The sequence below is a fragment of the Mercurialis annua genome, linkage group LG4 (genome assembly GCF_937616625.2).
Source record: "Mercurialis annua linkage group LG4, ddMerAnnu1.2, whole genome shotgun sequence".
Lineage (NCBI taxonomy): Eukaryota > Viridiplantae > Streptophyta > Magnoliopsida > Malpighiales > Euphorbiaceae > Mercurialis > Mercurialis annua.
In genome coordinates, this window is record NC_065573.1 from 33,872,548 (window position 1) to 33,892,875 (window position 20,328).

General features: G+C 32.1%; 3 protein-coding genes across 3 annotated transcripts; 1 reads left to right on the forward strand and 2 right to left on the reverse strand.

The window, feature by feature from the left end:
• Positions 1-369: 369 nt before the first annotated feature.
• Positions 370-3,959, reverse strand: LOC126677348 (uncharacterized). The gene is made up of 3 exons (XM_050371913.2): positions 3,479-3,959; positions 2,782-2,924; positions 370-2,208 (listed from the first exon to the last, which is right to left on the reverse strand). The coding sequence occupies exons 2-3, from the start codon at positions 2,915-2,917 to the stop codon at positions 962-964; spliced, it is 1,383 nt and encodes a 460-aa protein (XP_050227870.1). The 5' UTR covers positions 2,918-2,924; positions 3,479-3,959; the 3' UTR covers positions 370-961.
• A 4,152-nt stretch (positions 3,960-8,111) lies between these two features.
• On the reverse strand, positions 8,112-10,616 carry LOC126677546 (UDP-glucose 6-dehydrogenase 1). Its single transcript, XM_050372219.2, has 2 exons — positions 10,424-10,616; positions 8,112-9,856 (listed from the first exon to the last, which is right to left on the reverse strand). The coding sequence occupies exon 2, from the start codon at positions 9,831-9,833 to the stop codon at positions 8,391-8,393; it is 1,443 nt and encodes a 480-aa protein (XP_050228176.1). The 5' UTR covers positions 9,834-9,856; positions 10,424-10,616; the 3' UTR covers positions 8,112-8,390.
• Positions 10,617-16,736: 6,120 nt separating this feature from the next.
• On the forward strand, positions 16,737-20,251 carry LOC126679501 (microtubule-destabilizing protein 60). Its single transcript, XM_050374541.2, has 7 exons — positions 16,737-17,959; positions 18,044-18,136; positions 18,223-18,342; positions 18,490-18,588; positions 18,845-18,904; positions 19,004-19,098; positions 19,966-20,251. The coding sequence occupies exons 1-7, from the start codon at positions 17,045-17,047 to the stop codon at positions 20,078-20,080; spliced, it is 1,497 nt and encodes a 498-aa protein (XP_050230498.1). The 5' UTR covers positions 16,737-17,044; the 3' UTR covers positions 20,081-20,251.
• The last annotated feature ends 77 nt before the right edge of the window (positions 20,252-20,328 follow it).

The window sequence follows — 20,328 nt, forward strand, 5'->3', positions numbered from 1 at the left end:
ATATTTAAAAATCTATATAATATGATTGGAGCTATTCGAACTAATTATCCTATTGACTTCAAATATTAAAAAAACCCGGCTTAATAAATTTACAGACTTACATGAGAATTAATCACTTTATCTTTCTATACAATAAGATTGATTATATTCATAATAATACCAACATCAACCTTAAAACTTCTAGACAAAACTCAATCTGAGTTTATATTAAATAAAGGAGCGCACTGCTGAATGAACTATAAGAAATTCATAGTTGACTACTGGGCAAGAAAAGCAAAATATGGCACACAAGAAGGTAGCTGGAGATTTTGAGAGATCATAGTCAAAGAATGTTGACATCAAAAGTCATCTTCATAATAGGGCCATCAATTACACAACAAATACCGATTGATAAAACAGAACACCAACATCGATTACAATAAGCTCATAAGAAAATACATTTACAATGCAATGCCATTGCATATCATAGCTTTTTGAAGGCTGAGTTAAAAGATATTTACTTCCCGGGGAACTTGTCTGCACAAAAGAACACTATCCGAGTCGAACTCAAAGATTCACAACCTACACCTACGTGAATTTCCATGGCTTCCTTCGGAACATCCATAAAAACTTGTACCCCTAGATTTTTCGAATTTTTTTAAGCAAAAGGCAGATGCGGACTGTTTAGCTGTCAATCTGAAATCGTTCTTATTTTAACCTTATTCCTGAAAGGCATTAGGATTTGATGCCTACCTAAGCCAGATATTCAATAGAATGTATGAAAACAATCACACCTCCACTGTGATTGCCACCATAATCCATCCAGCACTATATCCAGTGTGCTCCTTAAGAAGCTTGTATAACAGGCTTGTAAAAGAAACATAATTAACTCGTTCATGTATGATGGTTATGTCCAAGCTTAAACTGTACATATCCCAAGTAACCTCTTTCCCGTCACAATGGCGTGTTCTCTTTCACTGTATCACACTCGACTTGAATGCCTTCCATCTGTTTCCATAAAAAGTGGACCCCCACAATCCACATTGTCTCTATGATACTCATATGATGTACAAGAATCATCTTCTATGTCCAAATCATTTGCATTCTCATTAGGGAACTCTTTGAAATGCTTACAGCCTGTATCCCTGCCACAACCAACAGTGAAAATACCATTATGCACTGCTGAAACATCATCTAAATCTCCCTCATATTCCTCATCAGTTGCAACTCTCTCAATCTCATCAGCACTCTCCTTGGAGGCATCTGTTTCTTCATCCTCCTCGATGTGTTCATTGCAATTAAATGCATGGCCGTCGTGATAAACAGGAGCTTGTTCATTTAGAGATTCCACTGCAGAATCTTCATCTTCTTCTGCCTCTCCAGCTTCACTTTTATGCCACTCATCGTTATCGCTGTCAATGTTTAGCGGGTCAAACCTATTCTGCTCGGCACGTTTTCGAAGCATAAATACATTAAAATAATAACTGACAAGCTCGCTCTTTCTTCGGCATGGGAATGCTACTGACAGGTGATCCCAAAAATTCTTGCCAAATGATGCAGGGTTTGATAGAACAGTATCAAGGAAGACTTGCTCTTCCTCTTCAGTCCATTTGCTTGCAACAAATTCCCCCATGTCACAGAAACCCAGACCCTCAAATATCTCCTCGCCAAGGTTCTCCCTAAGTTTTTGTCTAACTTCCATGATATGTTGTTTTACACATTCAATAGACCTCCGATCAAGACAGCTACACTCACTTTTGATGCCTTCACACCCATCAGTTGCATGTACTTCTGAATCTGGCATAGGAAGAACACAAGTGCCCACCAGTCTCTCCTTGCAACCATCATTAGCAATGATACTAGAGCTAGATGATTGTGCAGTGACATCCTCAGGATTAGATGTATGTAGTTCACTAGAAAATGCATCGGCACCCTCCCAATCTGGAACAAAAACTTGATGCTCAGGTCCAATAGGAACTGGCTTCTGAAAAGGGTAATCAAGAGATGACAATCCCTCATCTGGTTGAAATATAGGCCTTAGCTGGTGTCCATGATCGAAATATTCTGGAAACAATGAGAGATTATCTGCCTCAAGAATTCCATTGTTGATCCAAAGGAAATGGGGAAAGCTTCCAGAAGCATCACTTTCAAAGTTATTCGCCTCATTTGAAACTGCTATGGCTAAATCATCTGCAGACCTCTCAACATCTTGCCACTTGATGTTCTCACCTTTTTAAAAAAATCAACTACATTAACTAGAAGATACAATATCATCAATGAGACCATTGTAAGATTTATATCCGGCTCGAGAATGAAAAAAATACAAGGTAAAAGAAATCTCAATATAGTTGGCTAGTTGCAACCAAAACCAGGGAATATCCAAATATCAAAGATAAGTTTCCAAAACTCGTGGCAAAACATCATGTCACCACAAATAAACTGCCCATTATATGACCAAAACCATAACAACTGTGTCTGTCAATAAAGATCCATAAATGCATTTTGCAAACTAGAGATTGATCAACAAAGTGTAAGTCTTGCACCCAATTTTAAGCTTTTAAGATAGCTGAATGCCTATTAAGTTCCATAAAATTGGACATTACTTAAGATTGTATATGACATGGTTAAACAACCAAAAAGCAACATACGTATCCATTATCAACAAATCAGATAAGCCACGATTCAAAACTATAGACCACCAGCAACACATTATGGCTAAGTTTTGTAAGCCAATGGAAATAAACATCAGTTCTCCAAACTAATTTCATCAACTCATGAAACAAAATCATCAATTATCTGTACCTGAAACAATAGGTTGCATGTCAGCATCATCCAGGGGAACAATTGAGGCAAGATGGTCAAAGTGTTCCAGGTATCTAGGCTGCTTACAAGCGAGCCCACATGAATCCTCATCAACAAAAGACCGTTTGTGAATCATTTTTTATCTGCAAGTTGGAGTAATTTTATTTTCATCTTGAAAGCAAAACATTAAAGAAGCTTACACCTATTCTCAATAAATAAAATGCTAGCCTAAATATGTGTGGGGAAGCAAAAACAACAATTAAACACTATCAAACTTGATTGGTTGCTTTCAATCCTGCTAGCTCAACATAATACAATCACCACATTGGCATCAAATTTAGCGTCTATTGCCTTACGTACAAGCAAGCAAAATTTGGCAACATTCAGACAAACAATTTCAATTCATTTAAACACAAACAATTAGCTAAAATAAAGCACATCACTTGCCCACAATACCTAAAACTATGCCACAAGCCTACAACTAACAACTGTACTTGTCAACACTAAAAAATTAATCCAAATGCCGCACATTTTATTATCTTAAATAGTCTTTTAAATTAAAAACAGAGAAATTCGACAATAAAACGGAAATATAATCACATAATACCAAACAATCCAATATTAAATTCACCAATTCAAAATAATTAAGAGAAAAAATAAAATATCAAATAACTCGGCTAATAGAAATTAAACTTGCCTGAGGAATGGCAGCTGCGAATTGATAATATCAACTGAACCGATAAAAAAAGGCTATAAATTTAATAAAAGAATTACAAACCAAGATACAAGATCCCGATATTTTATTTCAATTTACAGGTAACAGAAATTTAATTTTTCAAAATTTCAAAGAAACAAAAATCTAACCCAGAAAATTCTTGCCTCGGAAAAATAATATACAAGCTCAGAGTTACAGATCGGGCAACGACCCTCTTCGAAATAACAGAATTGAAAGTTTAAATGAACCCTAACCCTAGAAATGAAAAAATCAACGGCAAACAAAAAAAGTAGGATCGATGAATAGGGAAGAAAGCGAATTGAACGAATAAATAAACGAATTGACGAAAAAAAACAGGTATGTGAACAATTTGAGAGAAATTGAGATAAGAAAATTGGGGATCGAAGAAATGAGTAAAATTAGGGCAATGATTTATAGAAAATATAAGAGAGGTGTTCGGTGATCCGAGGATAGAAACTTTTGGCTAATGATGCTCCATGTACTTATTGGAATTACCTAAAAGGGAAAGAATCTGTTTATATTTACGTCATTTGCCACTTTAGGATTCTGGTATCTAGAGGACATAATTGGAAATGTGTCTTGTCCTGGGGTTTTTATGTAAGACATTTTTATAGACACGTGAAAGATTCGCTTTGTGGCACGTGGGAATAGTGTGGTAGTTTGCGCCAAAAAGAGCATGAGGAGGGAAATGAAAATGCGTTTTTAGCCTTATGGAGGGATTCAACAAAGGTTTTAAGAACTGAAAATAAACCTAATCGACCGGTTCAACCAATTCGATTAAAATTTTAAAGAATTAACCTTAACATATAGCACAGCTTTTTGTGCTTTTTGGATTTACGCATAAATTAAAGAGTGTCGTCCATTAGCACAGTCTTTCCAAAACTTTTCATTTTATGACTCGGTATGCATTTTATGCTTTATTTTTTGTTAAAATGACGTCGTTTTTGGTCGTACGGACAACTAAAACGACATCGTTTTATACATTTATGTTATATGTGTCATATGATGAAAGATTATGCTATTATTTAAGACGTTTTATAGTTTGTGTTTAAATTGAAAAAACGCTAAAAATGGTGCTATATGATGACAGTAACCCAACATTATATCATTTTAATTTGATTATCAGGATTACATATTATTTGAATTTTTAAATTGTAAAATTATAAAAATAAAACAATATTAAGTAGATTAAAATGTAAAAATTATCATGTTCTTTTTAATAAAGCATGTATAATGTTGATGAAGACCTCACTACTATTGTTGACGACGAACCAACATTATTTTTGATAAGTGAAGCAATGCACATTTTTTTGTAAAGAAATTGAAAAAACAGGTATGTAGTGTAAATAGGAGTTGGTTATTAAATGTAAACATTTTTAAATATTTATTTCTACTGTACTGCATATATGTACCCGCAACCATTCCCGCCATCTCCTTCCTCCTCAGTTGGCGCTACCGGAGATGCGAGTCAGATGGCGTGGGAAGTACAAACTACATATATACAGTGCAGTAGAAATAAATATTTAGAAACTGCGATTGACAATGACAATGCCACATCATATCAGTGTAGTGCCTATGTAACAAATTAGAATGGTAAGCTTGTTTTGTAGAATTTGAATTGTTGCTATTTGTGCTCATACTGCTTTACATGCTATGATCATCACAATTTGTATATGAAATTGGGATTTTTTCTCTCTAAGCTGAGCTGGTTCTCAAATGCATCTTTACTGTTTTTGAGATGTATGTTATATGTTTTTGAAATATATATGAAATGTATTATGTGATATTTATTAATCTGTTTTTGTTTGCTGGTTTTTGTCTTTTGTTTTGCAGTTTGATGGTTTGATCAATATTTTTTGTAAGAAGTTTAGTCCACTTTATTTATTTCGAATAATGTAGCTGAGCTGGTTTTGAGACGTATTTGTGATGTTTTTTCAGGTGTATCTGAAAATATTTTTAAAATGCACATAACTTGTTCCTAAAATGTATCTGAATTATTTATGAGATTTGATTTGTTATGTAAACTAGAAAATTATAAATAATTATATTTTTGATATAAAACTCGTATGTCTAAGATTAACTTCAACTGATGATAAAATTTAATGAAGACATTATATAGTTGTTGGCTCATTTATTATGTATATACATATTGGATACATCAATGCTACATCGTATGTACACCACCGGCACATTGTAGATAATTCGTCGATACATCATATATACACAACTGCTACATCGTAACTACATATTTTTATTTTTATTTGTTCAACGAAATAAATTTTGTAGATACGCCATAAATTATAATTTTTAAAATCACATGCTCTTATTAACAACATATTACTTGATCTGTCTTAAACTTTTAGCAATCTCTAATTAAACTCAAGTTGGTTTAGTTTTTATAAATATTTTATTATGTATACATATTAGATACATAAACGATACATTATATATATAACGTTGATACATTGCTGATACTTCATAAATACACCACTTATTATAACTTGTACCATCAGTCTTCTAACTCATAATAATTATTTTCAACAAATAAATTTAAAGAAGCTGATATATTGTAGATACATTGCCGATATATTATTTTCAATGAATAAAAGTAATTCAGATATCCCTATTTCAGGAACTCATTATGACAAAATCACACTCTCAACTAATCCAATTTTTTTGTTTTTTGGAGACCTAAAACAGATTCATCAATAATAAAATTCATTACAATTGCCTAACTAGTGAAATTGGTTAATTAATTAACCAAATAAAATCATAAAAAATGAAATTGAGTTGCAAATACATTTTGATACATTAATGATACATAAATGATACCTGTTTAAATAATCCCGACAGCTGACATGCGCTGACGGGTGGCTGGCACGCTTTTTTGATACGCGTGTCAGACGCGTTACTGAGACATTTTGGCACGTTTTTACAGCTGTTTAACACATTTTATTGACTTTTCTTTTACTTTAAGTGTGTCATGTGTCTATTATTTAGTGGTTGATTATGTAAACTTTCTCCTTATTTTGTCATGAATGTAAAGAATTTAGATTTTGACTATTTGAATAATATTTGATTTATTTTGAAATATTTTTGTTTTTTTTTCTAGAAACTGGCTATTAAAATAAATAAGATATGCACATCACCATGGCCTCAACCGTTGTAATATCTTTCATGGTGGCTCCACGCCCACCATTACGGTTGTGATGGTGGCTATGGGAGCTCCTAAATTATCAAACCTAATTTTTTTTTGTTTGAAGGACGCTTCTGATCAAGACATACACTGTTTATTAAACACAAACAGAACATGTATTAATAGAGTCCAAAGTTTAGAAAAAAATAGCAAAAGAAAATGCACATAAATGAACTTAATTTAAATTGATTTATCATCGAACTAATTCATTTAAATGCAACTTAATTAGATCAACTTAAAATTTAGTATTTGTGAGACAAATTTGAGTAGCTCACAGTTTGCACTTTGCAAGTAGGTTCGACTCACTTTTATGTATTGGCAATTATGATGATTAAAATTTATAAAAAGAATAATTCATTTCCAGTTGTCTAAACTATACTTATTTTGTTTATCTAGTTTTTAAACTATTTTTTTCCTTATTTAATTCTTAAACTAAGTGAAAATACATTTTTAAGTTCACAAATGATAAAAACGATGTTCTTTCGTTATTTTTAAAAATATAAATTGATACCCTAAACGGCGTCGTTTTGGCAGTTAGGGACTGAAAATGATTTTTCGCTAAGTTGAAAGACCGGATAAGAACAAAAAATAGTTTAAGGACCAGATAAACAAAACATGTATAGTTTAAAGACTTAGAAATGGGTTTTTCCTTTATAAAAATAAGAATTTATTTTTCAAGTAATAAAATTGAAATTCAACAAGAAACACCATTTTTTATCTCTCTTGATAGATTTAAACAAATAATTTAAGCTAATATGAGTGAATAATTACTTATAAATATATCAAATGTAGTAAATTATATGAGCTGATTTGCATATAAAAGAAAATCCAACAATATCCAAAATGATTAAACTAAATATTTGAATGGCTGATCTTCCCAATTATAGATTTATTATATTTTCTTATATTTACAATGTTTATTATTACTAACACTCATAAAAGAAACACTCATAAAAGAATTATAGACTAGTCGAAGTAAACCTTGGGGGAGATGGTTTTCATGTTCGAAACTAGAAGAGAACTAGAGATAATATAAATCACTAGCAAACGCCATTTTATCTGCATCCTTATATTAAGGATGCAAAGCTGATTCTGAAGCGTAATTACCAATCTAAGATGCCGCCAACCCCAAGCACTGCGTTTGGAGCTGATCCGCATTAATTATCAAACTATCACACACATCAATCAACATTGTCGATAGCCATAAATCTCAGCTATACACTTTTTTTTTGCTCCGTCAACAATTTCTGGCTGATGAATCAATGAAACTAGACAAAGCATGTATTGACTACTGATTTAGAGCCGAAGTACAGCAAAAGGGAAGTCGCGGAAGACGTTCAACAACTAAGAAATTAAGACAAACTCTTGAATTTATCATTCTAATTATTATAGAAAGTATTAGTAACAAAATCAAATATATAAGTCAACTCAAGTGTTTTTATAACATATGGAAGATAACGGATATAATTGAATGCAATGTAATGTAAAGCAACAGCAAAACGTAGAGCTTCTTGCTTTCACTATCAGGTTAATGCCAGATTGTTCAAAATAACAAGGGAAAGCAAGAAACTGTAACAATACGTGAAAAAACCAAAAATAATGTGATGAATTAAATTGCTAGTGTCTACTTACGACCAAATTGACTCGGTAGCATGGGCAAACCAGTAAACCGCTCTTTTAAGCTACAGAGGGCATGTCCTTGAGCCATGGATCGAGTGGCTTTCCAATTGAGTATACGATGAAACCAATCTCTCTCAGCCGATCCACATTGGCAACATTCCTTCCGTCGAAAACATAAGCTGGCTTCTGCATGTTGTCGTATATCTTCTTGTAATCAAGAGTCTTGAACTCATCCCACTCGGTCAAAATGCAAAGACCGTGTGCATCTTTTGCTGCCTCGTATGCATCCCAAGTTACACTCACTTGCTTAAATGTGCCGGGGCTCATTGGCTGGAGATGGAGAGGATGATCCCAGTCAAACTTGTTCATTGAGAGGTCCCTCTGAATTTGGTCTTCAGTCACCTGTGGATCATATATGCTCAATTGAGCCTTATCTCCCAATAGCCCCTTGCACACATCAATGGCTGGAGTTTCCCTGGTGTCACCGGTATCCTTCTTAAAAGCAAAGCCTAAAATGGCAATCTTCTTGTTTGAAACTGTATTAAACATGGAGGAAACAACACGGTTCACAAATCGGCTCTTTTGATAGTCATTGACCTTGATGACCTGTTTCCAATATTCCGCCACTTCTGGAAGGCCATTGCACTCGCAGATGTACACCAGGTTCAGAATATCCTTCTGGAAACAGGACCCACCAAAACCAACACTGGCATTTAAGAACTTTGGACCAATTCTAGTGTCTTTGCCGACAGCATAGGACACTTCGGCAACATCAGCCCCAGTTGCCTCACAGAGAGCGGACATAGCATTAACAGATGATATTCTCTGGGCCAAGAAGGCATTGGCAGCAAGCTTGGATAGCTCAGCAGACCAGAGATTGGTGGTTAGAATGCGATCTTCAGGTACCCAATTAGAATAGACATCCTTCAAGGCTTTGATTGCTGCTTGGCCCTCTGGGGTTTCCCTCCCTCCAATGAGAACCCTGTCGGGTTTGAAAAGATCATCAATGGCAGTTCCCTCTGCAAGGAACTCTGGATTTGATAGGATCTGAAATTTGATCCCCTTGCTATTGTGGGTCAAAATTTTCTCAATTGCCTCTGCTGTCTTAACCGGAACTGTGGATTTCTCGACAACAATTTTGTCAGACTTGGACACATCCGCAATCATACGTGCTGCACTCTCCCAATATGTCAGATCAGCAGCTTTACCAGCTCCTAAACCCCGAGTTTTCGTTGGGGTGTTGACAGAAACAAAGACTATATCAGCCTCAAATACATGTTTCTCCACATCAGTACTGAAGAAAAGATTTCTGCCCCGGCACTCCTTTACCACAGCATCCAGGCCTGGCTCATAGATTGGAAGCTGATCACTGTTCCAGCCATTGATCCTAGAGACAGAGATATCGACAACAACTACTTCAATAGCAGGACACTTGAGTGCAATGACCGCCATTGTCGGGCCACCAACATACCCAGCCCCAATGCAGCAAATTTTCACCATTTTCCTTTTTCTCGATTTAAAATCTGTAGCAAAACAAACACATAGGTACGTATAAGAAAAAAACAACAGATAGATCAAAATTCCAAAACCAGCTTTTACGGAAAAACAATAAAAAAGGAGAAATAGATCTAAAAGAATTAATAAATTGCTATAACACAATGCTAAAATTCGATCTTTAAGGGAAGTTTCTTATTGCTAAATGCTTAATATAATGTCAATGCAAGCACCAATATTAACACACACAATCAATCATTTCTAGAGAAATATGTAGGGAAAACGGGAACATACACACAGAAATAAAAATTAGAATTTCCTAAAGATAATGCTTTTGTATAACTAATTCAATCCAGCATGATTAGAACTATCAGCAATCTAATTAAATTGGCTCAGCATCACGATCCAATCGAAATGATTCAATTAGCAACACCCTAACAAACAGATCTCGCATAATTCAAATGAAAAAGAAGCATACTCATAGATCTTTCAACTAAACAATGATTACAGATCAAGAACAAAACAACAACAGATCTAAAAGAACACACCAACACGAAATGAAATTAATAGATTAGAGATCGAAGTGATTGAGTTACCTTAAGCTGGTGGAAGAGAGAATCTAGAGAGAGAATTGTTTTGTTTTGTTTGGTTTGGTTTGGTTTGTTTGGAGCAATGGGTTTAAATAGACAGCGGGAATTTCAGATCTGCCTCCTTAATTTTTCATTTGTTTATACTTTTTCTTTGCTACTTTCTGCGACGGTTGTTCTGTTGCTTTCGACGACCAAAGCCTATACGCTTTTTACATTTGGCTGGTGCCTAGTGTTAACATTTATTAGGAGTGGCAGAAAAGTAATTACGTTTAAGGATTTGTCTTAGTTTAATTATTGTTTTTTACTGCTGCTGCTACGCGTTTTGGTTTATACAGTTTATACAATGTGCACTGATCTGTGAAGCACATAATAGAGATGCTGCTTCCTCGCATTTTCAATTTTAATATGGGAGAAAATAAAATAAATCTAATTTTTTTATTTAAAAAAAATCATAAAATTGGTGAATTCAGTTCATTTTATTTAAAGAATATATTTAAAAAATGTTAAAAAATTAAATTTCTCATATTTTAACATACTAAATTGACACGTTGAAAAGAATTATTAATAAATTAAGAAGATACTATCAAGTTATTATTTTATTTTTTAAAAATAAATTAAAATTGACGATAGTCTAACTTTAATTGATTTTTATTATTATTATTATTAAAAAAGAAAAGCACTTACTTGAACTTGACGCTTGTATCATTTAGCTTTCTTACTTGACGCTTATATCATTTAAGTTATAATTTAGTGGTTGAATTTTTTTAATTTAAGTTTAAAGTCAACTTTACCTTTATTTTTATTTTTATTTCAAATAATCTGTTAAAGTTGGTGTATGGACCTTAAAATCTAGGGATTGAATAGAATACGCGGGTCTAAAAGTAGATGTGGCTACTAAAATTACAATGGGCTGATTAATTATGGACAGTAGCTGGATTTGTATACACCGACCGACGGAGGAAAATAATAACCGGCTAATTGATTTGGAGAGTATCCAAAAAAATTATTTTTCAACAATTTAGTAACTACATTTTGATTTGTTTATTTTTAATTAAATTTTAATTTTATTACACACAGAAAGTATTTTAGTCACCAAAATAATAAAAATCAGAAAATTAACATCTAATAACAAAAAATCTTCTTAATGAAAGAAAACTAAAATTTAATCATCAACAATAAATAAATTTTCTGATTAAACTTAAATAATTTAAAAATTGTAATACAATTTTATATTTTTAATATTATCAACAATATTATTTATATACAAATAAAATAATATATTATTTTGAGGTAAAATAACTTGGTCCTTTATTTAAAAAATAAATAAATAAAATTTGGCCCTTCTTTCTCATAAATCTAGTTGAATTACTAGTGTTATAATTTGTATTTTCTTTTTTCATCCTAAGGTGTTTGACAATTTAAAACAAATACATGTATTAAAAAATGTTTAGTTGTTCCAGAAAATCGAATCTTTTTAGCTTTTTATTAAAAAAATAAAAAAATTATAAATTTATTCTAATTTGATAATTTTGCTTCAATTTTATCCTGAAAAAATTCAATCAATTTAATTGTGTCAATTTCTCACTTTTTTTATGATATATCTTTGTCTTTTTTTCATGTTTGGCTTCACACTTTCTTTTCTTTTTGATCCTATTGGGGAATCTAAAATTATATTTTAATGTTGTTTTTTATTTTTTATATTAAAAGTTAAGTTTTACAGTTTTAAAAAATAAATGTTGCTAACTATTGAGTTAATATACAAAAATTAGCTGAAAATTGACCAATTGAGTTGAGTTGTAATATTAAATAGAATTGCAATGAAATTATCAATGTTGAGTTAGATTTTTAAATTTTTAAAACTTCAAATAAATTAATGAAGATTAAAAAAGTTAACTTTTTAGCACCATTATTAAAAAGTTAATTTTGTGGATTCATGGGGCAAGTTCATGACCTCCCAGGTTATTGGAGTTTTGAATGGGAAGAATTACATGAGAAGCAAAGTGCTCATATGTAATACGCTGCAAACAGGTTATGTGATCGACGACAATATAGTAATACGTGTTCATATGTAATTATAAAAAATTGAAATTTTCATTAATATGCATAAAAATATTGAAGAGGTTGATATATGCTTGTTTAAACCTTGGCATAATTAAAAAAAAATTATTTTTTAGAAAGTTCATTTTTTTGGAATTGAACTTGTGATCTTAGGAGTTTAATTTCCTTAAAAGTCATTTCAAAATCACTAATTTCTTTAAAACCATAAGTAAAATTAAAACATCTAATTAAACAACTATAAAAAAATAGATAGTAAAGTCATCTAAATTCTAAAAGCAATTTTCAATTAACCATTTAAAATAAATGTTAATAACGTCATTTTTTTCGTTAAAATGCATTGACATGACAGTAAATTGGAGTCATATTTTACACTAATACATTTTCAAGTGAAATCATTTAACCACATCGTTAAACTTTGACGGAAAAAAGATGTAGTTTACGTTAGATAAAAAAGTACAAATTGAAGGAGAATATAATTATGAATTAAAATTTATAAGTTATATGACGGGAGAGATACAAAAGTTGAGGAACTATTGATAAAAATAAATTTTAAAATTTGGTACATTCATGCCAAATTCATTTGTTAAAGTCAACCTCAAGTAACAAACAAAAAAACATTATAAATTGTTTTTGCTAATATTCGAAGTATGCTTATAAATAATTTACATAATATTAAATACTTTAGAATGTGAAGGGTGGTTGTATATACTTATAATTTAATTATGTATTACTGGAGTTTCGAGCAGACATGCTTAGAAACAACTTATCACTTATGTATACGTGGTTAGGGTAGTTAAACAGGTTGACTTCAAGCACAAATAAAGTACTTTTATATTGATTAATTTTGCTTAATTTTTTAAAAGAAGCTTACTTTAATAAATTCACACTAGAAACAAATTTCCAAACATCTAAAAAATTATTTGATGTTGAGGCAACGTCGTGAAATTAAATATGGTTGATATATTGGTATGTAGATTTGAAAGAAAAAACAATTTGTATCCAAATTCATTTAACCAATTTCTCCCATGGTACAAGCCGAATATTACTAAACTGATATTCTGGATATGAAATTAAAACATTAAATGTTAATCTTTATTTATATCGGATATATGTGAGGGGTGCATCGGCTGATTCAGTAACCAAACCTAATTACATTAGCTACAATAATTTATTTTTACTTTTTAATCAAATTGTAATCGACATATATACAAATTGGACTGTAGTCAAATTAAAATAATATATTTTTATTCGCTTATTTATTTAACCAAGTAAATAAATTTAATTGACATTAAAAAATAGTATAAAATTATACAACTTCAAAAGTCAATTAATTTGATAGTTAAACTCTATAAAAGCGATAAAAAAATAAACTTCTAAAAAAAGACAAAATAAACTTATATATAATTCAATTAATTTGGTTAGTTTGGTTAATTGATAAATTATAGACAAAAGTTCAATCAACCCAATTTAACCCATTTTTTTTGTAATTTGTAAAGATATAATTTAACTAATTAACTAAACCAAATTAAAAATTTGATTTAATTACGTTGGTAAATTCAGCTAGACCCGAATAATATGCACCTGTAGATATATATGTACAATGGTCACTGAATAATTAAGCGTATTTTAAGTGTTTTAAATTTGCTTTAATAAAAATTGATACCTAATTCACTATTTTAACATGATTTTAAATCTTATTATCGAATGAATGTACCATTTAGATCATTAATTCCATTTACATGAGTGTCTTTACAAAAGAAGGGAGAGGAATTTGATTATTATAGCATAATAGCATTGCCTAATTGTGTTTGTAATATATGGACTTAATGACAAATGTATTGACCAATGACTTTCATGTGCATTAAAGTCATAAAATGGAACTTAAAATAGTGTACTGAAATCAGATTTTTGGTATGTGAAATATGAAATCTTGAAAAGCAAGCATTAATTTGCTTGAGGGCTCAGCAATTTTTGAGTGTCTTTGAAGCTCTAATTAGTAGTACCAACAACAATGATTGTTTCTAAAGTTCATGATAGCCATGGCTCAAAATAATAAACTTATACAGAATCACATGACTACATGAGTTGCATTAGGCTTATTCAAATATGTTTATGTATTTTTAAAAGGCTTTCTTATTTTTCAAAGGAAAATTTACACCCTGTACTATAAAAAAGTGAAATATTTATAAAAATTATAACTCATTTTTCTCTTTATAAATAAGGCCAAATGTTGTAAAAAAAGCCAAACCTTTCACAAAAGTCTTGATCTTTCAATTTTGTCGATTTTGGCCAACAACTGATTATTTGGTTTCACAAAAGTCTTGACCTTTCAATATTTGGCATGCCACATATATGCGTCACATAGGCGCCACATAGGCAAATTGAAATCAAATTGAGAGTTGGCCACAATTGAAACCAAATAATTTCTTTTTGGCCAAAATCGACAAAATTGAAAGGTCATGATTTTTATGAAACTTTTATAAAAGGTTTGGCCTTTTTAAGACATTTGGCCTATAAATAACAATAGCTTAACTTTTAATTTATAAAAATATTACCTTTTTCTACTTTTCCATCTTTTCATCTTCTACATCTCTTAAAACCCTAATTATTTTTTTCTCACTTTATTCCATTAAAACCAAACTCTTAAACTCTCTTGTCAATAATATAATTCCGCAGAATAAAATGCAGCTCAGAAGATTAAATCTTAAAATGATGAACAATAAACTCATGAAAGCAAAGTGTAGACTCGTATGACATTTGAATTGAAGGTGATAAATTGAAGCATCAAATTCAAAATTTTAGAGATTGATCATATTCAATAATCATATTATGTTAAATAATACAAGCTTTCATAGTAAAACTCAGATTCTTACTGTTCCAAAGTAGTACAGGTCCTCTGACAATAGCTAACCTTATTTAGAGGACTCTAAATGCTTTTTTCACATATGTTCAACATGCTTTTTGTTTGGTTAAATATACTGTATATTTCAAGTTTTGGGGTTGCGAAATTGGCTGAATTATTGTTGCCCATTTAGGATAAATTCTACCAGCAAGATAGTATCTCATATCTGTGACCATTTAAATTTAAGGTGTACTTAGTAACAGGAGCACGTTCTTCGGCTAGTTCAGAAAATAAAAGAGACCAATCAATAACATTTATATCATTCTGACTCAAATATTTCAAAGAAGGCGTTCCATATCCACAAATTGTTGGACTCTGGATGATGTCCAGTAAAATTCCCATACCATGCACTCGAACAATTCTTCCTTGCCAATGCATATAATCCAAACTTTCCAACATAACAGGAAATCCACATTTCTCACCCTCGTTTAGCAATTTTGAAATGTCCTCATTTGTAAGTGCTCTTAAATATTTTTTTTTAGAAATGTTGATATTTGCTTGACAATTTTTTTTTCAGCGATTCAATTGCATTTTTTTTAATTCATACGTACCCATCAACACAATTAGCAGACACACCATACACTAATATCCGAATGGTTGATGTTAGTTTTGGAGACCAGATAACTCAGTCCTACCTAACTCATCACTTTTTGTACAAAATAATCATCATATTGAATTGTATTTAATATACGAAGAAATAAAGATCGATTCATGCGAAAGCGTCTTAAAAAATATATCAAAAGGATAGATTGAAATTTCAGAGAAAATAACCTCGATACAATCTATCATTACCATAAACTCTACCATGATAAATATATATGCGACCAATTGAAGAACCAAAATACTTACCACTTTTAGTTTTCATAATTAAACCGTTGGATAATATGAGCTGAGCCATTTTAGCCTTTTCATCTTCTTCATCATAGGAATTATTGTCCTACTCTTCTCTTAACAATTTGTTTAGTAGACTAGTTAGTGTTATAAAAAAAATAAGAGAAAGAAAGTATGTAGTATTTAAAAAGTCACCGGTAATAAAAAAGATGCGTGAAATTAGTAAATAATTATTATAATAATTAGTATTAGTTACTGTAGTAATTAATTATACACATCCTTTTAGTATTTAGTATTGGAGAGTAATTTATAATTTCATGCTAAATATAACATTTTGCTATTTTTAAATGCTAAATTTTTTGTATTATTTTTAAAATTGTATTGTAGATATTCTTAGTCGGTTTGGCGAATAAAATATTATAAATTACAAAAATTGCATATTTCCTGCCTATCATATCATGTATGAGACTCATCCCTAGCCAAGTAGCCATAACGGTTATGCTTATAAGAAGCATAATAACCACCAGCTAACTATTATCTAATCAGCCAATCCAACGGTCAAAAACCCAAACAATAATTCAAAAAATAAACAATCCAACGCCTCTCCCCACCACCCCCAGCCCAGGAAAAACTAGCCGTTACAAAGAAGAGCGTCCAGATCCTCCAAAACCCTTAAACATACCCATTTTCTTCATTCATTTCTCCCCCCAAAGATAGTCGATTTACTTCCGATCAACGCTGTCTTCATCTCAGTAAACCAAAACCCATTTCAATTCTCAACAAAATAATAACAACCCATATTTTTTCTCTGGCGATTCCTTAGTTTTTGTGTTTCAATGGATTCAATTACCAAGGGTTCAAAATCTGTTACTCCAGTGAAAGTTCCACATGGGTTCACCAAAATATCTGAGAATTCAAACCCTAATATTTCCCATTCAAGCCCCAATGTTGCCAAATCTGCTATAAAAACCCAGAAATCAGCATCTAAGAATCCAGTTCTCAATCAGAATGTTGCAGTTCATTACTCCCCTAGAAAAAAAATTAGGGAAAGGAAGTTCGTGGTGGCGAAGAAGAAGAATTCTAAGAACGACAAAGTGAATTCTGATTCTAATTCGAGTGCTACAGTGGATTGCAACTGCAAAGTGAGATTTGGGGGTAATGTAACTAAGTGTTTGTGTGTGGCCTATGAGACTTTAAGGGCTTCACAGGAGGAGTTTTTCAAGAACCGCGATGGTTTAGCCGACGAGAAAGATGATAAGTTGGATAGTGAGAAGGGTAGAGCTGAAAGTGATGTTGAAGAGGAGAAGGAGATAGAGAAGGGGTTTATGGCTCAGAAGGATGAGAGTGATGGTACTGATAATCCATGTTTGAGTGAGAGTGAGCAGTCGGGGGAATTAGGTGTCTCTACAATTAAGAGAAGGAGAGACAGGTTACTTGAAGCTGCTAGAAATAGTGTACCTGAATCTGGTACTGGCACTGTGAAGCATCTGGTTGAGGCTTTTGAGCGGCTTAAAACTATATCACATCCTAAGGAATCGGGAGAGGAGTGTGAAAAGAAGGAAATGCATTGGGCATTGCCTGGTTTGCATCACTCTGATGTGCCTGAAAGGCACGATTCACCTTCTTCGCTATGTGCTTCTGATTTGTTCCTGACTTCGGAGAATCTTGGCTTGGATCCAAGACTATCATGGGATAGCAGTCGTGGCAGTGTCTCTAGCGTGACTTCTAACGGAGGGAGAAGCCGGAGAAATGTAAGACATTCCCTTTTTAGTAACTAGCTAGTGTGTTCTATGGTATTTAGCTGATTAATCTTTGTTATTGTTTTGTATTTTTAGAGCTCTGAGTCATGTGGAACAATGGGTGGGAGGAGATGGAAGAAGAAGCAAAAGAAAATCACTTCCCTAAAGCCATTTAAATTGAGGACTGAGGTATGCATTGTTTTATATATAATTGTTCATGAAATGATTATTGTAATGATTGTTATTGTTGTAAACTTATTTGTTTATCACTGTAGCAAAGGGGAAGAATGAAAGAGGAAGAATTTATGAAAAAGTTACAGGAAATGATGATTGAACAGGAGAAGCAGCGGATTCCTATTGCGCAAGGCCTTCCTTGGACAACAGATGAACCAGAGGTGAGCTTTTTCAACTGCTAAACGCACCTTCTTTTGTCTTGCTTTGGGTGCTAGTTTGCTATGAGAATGAACAATATCAATTATGTTGTCAATATGGGTTTTTTTATCAGAAAGAAACTAACTTGAGTTTGATCTGTGTGCTTTTAGAATTTAACTAAACCTCCAGTTAAAGAGAGCACCAGACCTATGGACCTTAAGCTCCACACTGATTTTCGAGCTGTTGAGCGAGCTGAGTTTGACAATCAGGTAATTTTATCAGTCTGCATACACCATCTAATAGCAGGTATCATAGCTTGACTAAAGTTCAATGTGAAACTTGAGTTGAAACTTGATTTTGAGGTGTAGCTGTTTGTCATACCATCTAATAGCAGGTATCATAGCTTGACTAATGTGTAATTTTGAAACTGGAGTTGAAACTTGATTTTGAGGTGTAGCTGGTAATCATGCCCTGATTTCAAGCTCTAATGCTGAGAAGAGTGTGACTATATTTGTTTGCTATCAGGTTGCAGAGAAGATGAGCTTCATTGAGCAATACAAGATGGAAAGAGAAAGGCAGCAAAAGGTAAACGGAACAAAAACCATTATATTGAGTTGACCCTATTGTATTTTTACGGTTTTGAAGAAAATATATATGTTCATATATCTCTTTGCTCTCGTGCAGTTGGAAGAAGAGGAAGAAGTACGGAGATTGAGGAAGGAGCTCATTCCAAAAGCGCAGCCAATGCCTTATTTCGACAGGCCTTTCATTCCAAGAAGGTATACATGTGCTTAATTTATTTCTTTCAAGCTTGTTGTTTCAGTATAAAATCTGGTTTCTTATCCTTAGAAAATAATCAGATGTTGCACACTTGCACATAAATTGAAACGTTCAAATGGTAAATATGAAACCGGAAACGGCGAAATCATTTTTTTGTAAGAATAAATTATAAATATGAAAGTATAAAAAGCTTGCTACTTGGTACATCATTATAGGTTTGCAAATCTTAAGTATGTTGAAAATAATCAGATGTTGCACACTTGCACATGAATTGACACGCTCAAATGGTAAATGATGAAACCGGAAACGGCGAAATCATCTTTTTGTAAGAATAGATTATAAATATGAAAGTACAAAAAGCTTGCTACTTGGTACATCATTATAGGTTTGGAAATTTTAAGTATGTTGCACGAAAATTTGTAGTCTTTGGTAAATGAAAACGCTGAACAGAATTGCTGAAATCAAAAACGGCAAAATAATTTTCTTACAGAAATTGATCATAAATATGAAATTTCGGAGTTCCACAAGTATATTCGGAGGACTTGACAAATTTCTTGTGCAACATACTAAGATTACAATGCTGCACAGCCTTATTACAGATGAAAAGCTTGCTTGTTGTTACATCATTATAGGTTTGGAAAGCTTAAGTATGTTGCACAAAAATTTGTAGTCTTTGGTAAATAAAAACGCTGAAATGAAAATGCTGAAATCAAATTTGATCATAAATACGAATTTCGGAGTTGCACAAGTACTTAAGAGTTAAGATTAAAATGCTGCACAGCCTTATTCAGATAAAATTGCATATTATCATGTATGCTGCCTCTTTATCATCAACACTTATAGATTGTGATTTGCATTTAATAAAGGTCGATGAAGCATCTAACGATACCTAAAGATCCGAAGTTTCACATACCCCAGAGTAAGAAGATCAAGAGCTGTGTCTCATGGAACGACATGTGCACTTTCACTTACGAGGAGTGAGTGAGACAAGAAGAAGATCGCTTTGCATAGATAAAGCCTTTAATAATGTTCAATTATACTACAATTCTTTTAGTGTAAATGGTGCAACCAATTTAGTTGCAATTTTTGAAAACTTGTGTTAGTTTCAAGTACAGTACTGACATTAATGAAAAACATCAAGTTTTCTCTTCTGATTTTTCTCTACAGTTTCAGATTCTATGTCAATTTGATTATGTGTTATATTATTCTTCTGATCGTTAAATTACTTG

Coding starts and splice junctions, on each gene's coding strand:
- LOC126677348 (XM_050371913.2), bottom strand. CDS start 2,917: ATGATTCACAAACGGTCTTTTGTTGATGAGGATTCATGTGGGCTCGCT. Junction 2,209..2,781: donor CATGCAACCTATTGTTTCAG/GTACAGATAATT, acceptor TTTTTTAAAAAG/GTGAGAACATCAAGTGGCAA.
- LOC126677546 (XM_050372219.2), bottom strand. CDS start 9,833: ATGGTGAAAATTTGCTGCATTGGGGCTGGGTATGTTGGTGGCCCGACA.
- LOC126679501 (XM_050374541.2), top strand. CDS start 17,045: ATGGATTCAATTACCAAGGGTTCAAAATCTGTTACTCCAGTGAAAGTT. Junction 18,137..18,222: donor CATTTAAATTGAGGACTGAG/GTATGCATTGTT, acceptor TTATCACTGTAG/CAAAGGGGAAGAATGAAAGA. Junction 18,905..19,003: donor AAAGAGAAAGGCAGCAAAAG/GTAAACGGAACA, acceptor GCTCTCGTGCAG/TTGGAAGAAGAGGAAGAAGT.